The following is a 6,414-nucleotide window of genomic DNA, read 5'->3' on the forward strand; positions in this document are numbered from 1 at the left end:
TAAAATTGAAATTTAAAAACCCAATATGTTTTTCTTTTAATTAGTATTTAAAAAAGAAATTAATTTTTTTTTAAATTAATATTTAATAAAATTCATTTTTGAATTTAATTGAATAATTTCTTTTTTCTTAAATATCATACAAAGTCTAAAAATTTTTTATTTCAAAAATTTCTCGTTGCGAAGGGATTACGCTTTAGCATGTATGTATATGATTGTATTGTATTTAATCACAAGCATGGTTAGTGTGTATGCTCAATGATCTACCGTATGTACGCATGTATGCATGTATGTATGTATGTATGTATGTATGAATGTATATATGTATAATGATCTATTGTCACACATAGGTAGCTATTATCTAAGAAAATGAGATGAATTACTTAAAATGAAACAAAAAAAAAAGAAAAAAAAACCGAAAGAAATTAAATTAATTTATTTTATTTACATCTAACTAAACAATCAAAGTAGCGCACACCAAGCACAGCAACTATTTTAATAATAACAACAACAATAACTGCGTTATAAATTTTTACGGATTAATCACGTGCTGTGTTTGTTTAACTGATAAAATTAAGAATATTTTTTTTTCTTTTTTAAACTTAAAACTAACATCACTTCAGCCTTAAACATAGATAGATAGATAGATAGATAGATAGATAGATAGATAGGTCGTTACTTTATTAATGAAAGAGCGTAACCCTTCGTCTGTGTACTCTACAATATTTTATATGCATGCATATGGCAAATAAGATCTTTCTCTAGCAGCATCCAGAAAAGACGGACTATTCAATATTTTCCTGTTGTATAATCTGTTTAAGTAATGGATATTGATTTTATTGAAAATATGTTAAAGGGAAAAGGGGGCGAACAGAACTTAATTTCCCTAACGCGCTATGCTACTATGATCAGAAACTAAAGTGAATTTTTTACTTAAGCTGGGCGGTTACTGTGAAATCATGAATTTTTTCTTTTTTTTTTTTTTGTAACGATTGGTAACACTATCTTCGACATCAATACGTTCAACTGCTGCAGAGTTATCCGATCAAGCCGATCGAAGAGTTTGCATACAATTTTTATATGTGGAATGAATATTCTAGCGCGGAAACAGAAAGCCTTTGATGGGGAGACTAAGCCGCCAGGAAATGTTTACAAGTGGTACAAAGACTTCAGAGGAGGTAGAAAAAGAAGAGAAGAAGAGAATGAGTCAAACAGCGGCCTGGATGGCCATCAATATCTGCAGGTGAAAGTCACTTGAAAGAGAGTAAAGGTTGGTTGCTTGAAAATTGTCAGTTGACAATGAGAGAGTGAGAAGGGTGGGGGAGGGGGAGGGGGAGTTAATTTGGATCAACATAAACTATTTGAAAAGATGTTTCGTGCCTCAAACACATGAAATTTTGATTGGTTCATAAGACACGCGATTATTTTTGGAAAAGAAACGCCTCGCTAATGTCGGGGAAGCAGTATTTTCTGCACTGTATTCTCCTGATCTAGTATATATGTGCTCGTCAAACTTAAATATCCGCTTTGGAGAGGGCGGAGATTGAGGAGATAAATCCCGAATCTAAGTAATTTACGAAGAGTGGGAAAAACGTTAGCATAGATGCAGTGTGTCGGACGGCGAGTACTCTGATGGTAAGGAAATTGAGACAGATTTGAGGCCATATATAAGGATTTCTTATTCTATAAACAAATTCAGTTTAATTTTGATCACTCTAGTATGTGCGTTAATCACACGCTTGATGCATTTACTTTAGCTTGTATTAATTTAATTTTTTCTTTCCTTTTTGTTTTTTGTTTTGCTTAGGAAAGATGGAGAAGTAATAAGGTTGCGTTTAACGGATATTCACTCGGATGCTGTTATTTTTTTTCATAAAAAGATTTTATTTCTTCTATGAAGTGTTGTAGACACCTTTACGCTGAATTTAAATCGGTAATGCGGCAAATAGTTCGCTTGAGAGATTGTCTTATGTTATTAGTGTTATTTTGTTTTTGTTTTTTTGTTTTCTTTTGTTTCTTTGCTAATTTTTACATTTCATTGATTGATGTTATTAAGTGAAGGTAAGCTCGTTACATCTTAAAGCAGCTTCTACTTCGTCCGTCGTTTCGGTGCCATTACATCCCTTACCGTTTATAACATCACATAAAGTTACGTCTTGAACTGGATTGTTTTGATTGCGTGCTACATTTCGACCGCAATAAGGTTGTCACATAGTTAAGGATCCGACACTGGCTACAGCTGCGGCTGCAGCAGTCATTTGAGTATGCGGTGATCCTTGATGAAGATGTAATTGATGGGCTGCTGCTGCAGCGCTTACCGTCAACGGATGATGACTGGGTAAATGTGTATTCAGCCGCATCGTAGGCATACCGATAGCTGCAATTGAGCTCATCGAGTGGAAAGAATGCTGCAAATGCTGTAATCCTGGCTCTAATTTCGGCTTTGTTTCGAAATTTCCGTAGCCTTGAACGCTCAACGAGTCATTGCTTTTTTTATTTTGCTTACGTGCTTTGGCTCGACGATTTTGAAACCAAATTTTCACTTGACGTTCAGACAACGATAAAGTCTGAGCCAACTCAGTTTTACGACGTATGGTTATATAATTCGATGTACAATATTCTTTTTCCAATTCCAAGCGTTGATAATCAGTATAGACAACACGATATTTGTCGTTAGTACGGGTTCTGCCTGTAAGCGAAAGAAAACGAAACACGGAAAGAAAAAGTAAAAGAATGAGAATTAAAAACTATTTTCAATTAATTGTTTTTGCTTTTAAATAAATTTTGAAAAAGTTTACTAAAGAATTTTCTTAATTTAATTAATGCTTTTGTTAATAAATCTAACAAAAATTTGAAACGTAATACATTTGTTAAAATTGTTGCCTAGTCCGCGATTCCTTTGTGATATCGAAGGGGAATCTATGCATGTAATTGAAAAAAAAAAAAGCATTTCATTTATAGGATGCATACTTTTTTGCCTACTCTTGATTGTTTACAGTTTGTCTGAAGCTCTTCTCTTTGAGATAAGGAACTTTTTACATTTGATCAATATTTAAATTATGATATTTGCTTGTAGGCAAACGGCATCGCCGATCATCACGTTCACGACAATCGCTATGTGTTTGTTTGTACAATGATAAAAAAAAGAAGAAGAATCGTTGCAACTTGTTTCTCAAATTCATGAATGCGCAAGAATTTTGCAAATGCAAACTGAAATATGACTTTCGCTTGGAATGCATCTTCTGCTTTCTTCCATTCCCCCTAACAGTTTTTATTTCCATTCCGCTGAACAACTAAAGCAACTTGGCCGGCCTTCTCAAGACCTTATAATATATCGAAAATTTTCAAAAATTCTAAAGTTCTTTTATTCATTTCAATAATGGTTTGTTCGTATATATGATTTATATATCTAAAAATAGCGACGCTGGACTGGGAAAGTTGAGGTTTGAAGAAAACAAACATTTTTTCTTTATTCATTTAAAAGCTACCTTTGCTCAGATTCCTAAGGTAAGGTAAGGTCAAGATATTTGACATTTTTATTTTGACCTCCACACCAAGTTGATGATTTTGCTATGGATGACTTTTGTCAAGATACACATCTGTGAAAAGTTATTCAAAAGAATTCTTGAAGGAAAATTTCGAATTTGTTTTTTTTTTCTACAGCATGTTAAGAATATTTTCTCATATAGCGATGTGCGAAATGTAGCGAACTTCCGCGTCAAGCATCAGCATATAGGAGACTTAAATACTGATAACTACGTCGTGGCGCTTTTTCTAAGAGACGCGTTTAGAAACACTTACCTTTTGTGAAAGATAACTATCTACAGATAATTTAATAGGAAATATATGAGATTTATTTATTTAAAGGGAGGTCATTGCGTTTTCAAAACGAGACGAAATTCTGATAAATTCTTTATATTTTGTAATACGCCATTGGCAATAATCAGAAGTGAGCGATTATAGTAGTGAACTACTTTCCGGTGTCTGGTAATTGAGCATGTTTGATTTAGCTGAGACCTTGAACTTCTCAAGTAAATCTAGGCTCGAGATTACCTTGGCTGATAAGCTCTTATAAAGCTGCTTAGATGAGGAGGATGCTATTAAAATGTTTTCAGAGAACAAGACAAAAAGCGTTTTCCGTTCGTCTATTCACAAATAAATGTGAATGTGTGTTGGCAAAACGCAAAAGCATCAACTTTTGCATCAACTGAATGCGAAGCTTTCTCAGGACATAGCATTCACAACGACAACGACTAAATGCGACACGGTATGCATCAGGCCTACTTCGGACTTCCAGAAATTTTCTTTAAACAGAAAATCGACAGGATCTTCAATTGCTGAGTATGATGAAGTAAAGCAATTGAAATTTTTTAAGAATATTGCATTCAACTGCCGCGTTTTCTTCCTCTTTCAACTTTTTAAGTATTGTAGAATTGTTTGTTGACGAATTACTTGAAAATTGAAACTTAATTTATGCAAAAATTCGAATCCTCTCTCGACACGTGTGCTTTTGTACATATTAATGGCGAGATATGAAACTGACGTAGAAATTAACGACGAGTCGACTAAATCGTTTCGAAATATCTCATTGGTCAAAAATTTGATGATAATGTAATGAGTACCTTTCCTCTTTCCTTAGATATGTGAAATTTATTTTCCCCTAGCTACAGTGTGCACGAAGGAACCCTTTGGACTTCTCTCAAATTCATTATTTTAAATGTTTGTTTAGTGTCTTCAAGTTAAAATTATATAAATTGTTGCTACAATTGTCGAAAGCCTAGTAGTGTCCTTGCTTCCGACATCGAGGTGTTAGCGGGTCCACTTACAATCCTACATGAGATGAGAGCATGTTTTCTCTACTTCTTGATATCTTCGAAATATGAAGACATATCTTACTGTATATATAGTCAACTGAGGAGAGAATGCTTTCATTATAATATTAAACTGTTTTTATATCCAAGGCTGCAGGTCTTAAAATTGAAAATAATGCAAGCAGGTTAACACTGAAACAACCGAGCGCTCCATTCTGTCTCTTCTTCAACTTTCAAGCTTAGCACGGCTTATAAGGCAGGGAATGTGCCGAAATATTTTCGTGATTTTTATTTGTATGAAAAGATCTTTAATATGTACAATCAATTCTTTTCGGTCTGATATAGTTTTCGGGGTACGAATGACATCCATCTCTTCCTATCTAAAAGGCATCCTTGTCATTCTCTTTCAATATTTAAAATAAAGCCTGGAAGCTGGAATATATCGTGATCCACAAACTGCAGGCCCATAACTGTGAAAAGATGCCGACGGCCATCCTATAAGATATTGTCAAAAGACTGTTATATAGATTTTCGTTAGGACCGCCTGCGTTTTCGATCTAAAAACCCTTCCGGTTGGGCTGCAGTTTCTGCGAACGTAGCGATTCCACAAGGAATCAAAATGCCGTTAGAAATATGCATATGCAAAACGTGGGCAGTTCCAGTGTTAAGCCTGCTTCGATTGACGTAGTGATCAGCAGTCATTCTTGTACACTTTGAAAATTTGCTATCAATGCTCGCGCACGCACTCACTCACTCACTCGGTCGCTCACGTGGAACATGTGCAATGATTGTTTGCTTAGGAAAGTAAATAAAAACATCGTTGCTCTTTTTTTAAGGGATTTCAGAATTCGCTCTAATTTAAAGTTTACTTTCATGCATATTATTATTATTGTTATTAGGTTTCTTTTCTACACAATCTTGGTTTTCATAGGTTACTTAAACATTAAAATATAAGTAAATAATAAATATTTCATAAGCAATCTTTACCCTGTTATGTATGTGTGCGTACGTTACTGATGAGATAGATAATAATGTTTTATTTCTCTAACACCATAGAAAAGAATATACTTTTAGACAAGAAATGCAGTTAAAGTGAAAAACAAAAAAACACAAAAAAAAAAAAAGAAACGAATATTAAATTGAGGTAAGATTTGCTTTAAGATAAAAAAAATTACCTTAAAATAATTAAATGTTATAAAAACCTCATTATGAATACCATAAATATTACAGTTATAAATGCAAAATTGAATTTAATTGATTTATACCTAATAAAATTATAAAAAATAAAAAAAAAAATATATATATATATATGCATAAATATATATATATATAATCGTATAATAAAAAAGTTTTTAAACAACTTCTTCCATTTGCTTTGTTGTTTGGGTAGAACTGCTCGTCATTATTTACTTTGTGTCTTAAAACATTTATTTAATTGCCATGCCATGTTTACTTTCTTACGAGAGCGAAGACCTTTTAAACTATTCAACCAACTTTTATATGCAAACAGATCAACAACTGTCTACAGTTATCAAATAGAAACACTGAGATTAGAATAAGAAAATTATTCTCACGTAATACAATGAATATTGGATACCCAACCACC

General features: G+C 33.2%; 1 protein-coding gene across 1 annotated transcript in view; it reads right to left on the reverse strand.

The window, feature by feature from the left end:
* Window positions 1–159: 159 nt before the first annotated feature.
* The window catches only part of LOC119633160 (homeotic protein caudal), a 29,856-nt gene continuing 23,601 nt past the window's right edge, over window positions 160–6,414 (reverse strand). Inside the window, exon 2 of the mRNA XM_038026505.1 lies at window positions 160–2,686. Coding sequence (XP_037882433.1) covers window positions 2,205–2,686 — 482 coding nt within the window. The 3' untranslated portion in view covers window positions 160–2,204. The remainder of the gene's footprint in view (window positions 2,687–6,414) is intronic.

This window comes from Glossina fuscipes, unplaced genomic scaffold (assembly GCF_014805625.2).
Source record: "Glossina fuscipes isolate IAEA_lab_2018 unplaced genomic scaffold, Yale_Gfus_2 2, whole genome shotgun sequence".
Classification (NCBI taxonomy): Eukaryota; Metazoa; Arthropoda; class Insecta; order Diptera; family Glossinidae; genus Glossina; species Glossina fuscipes.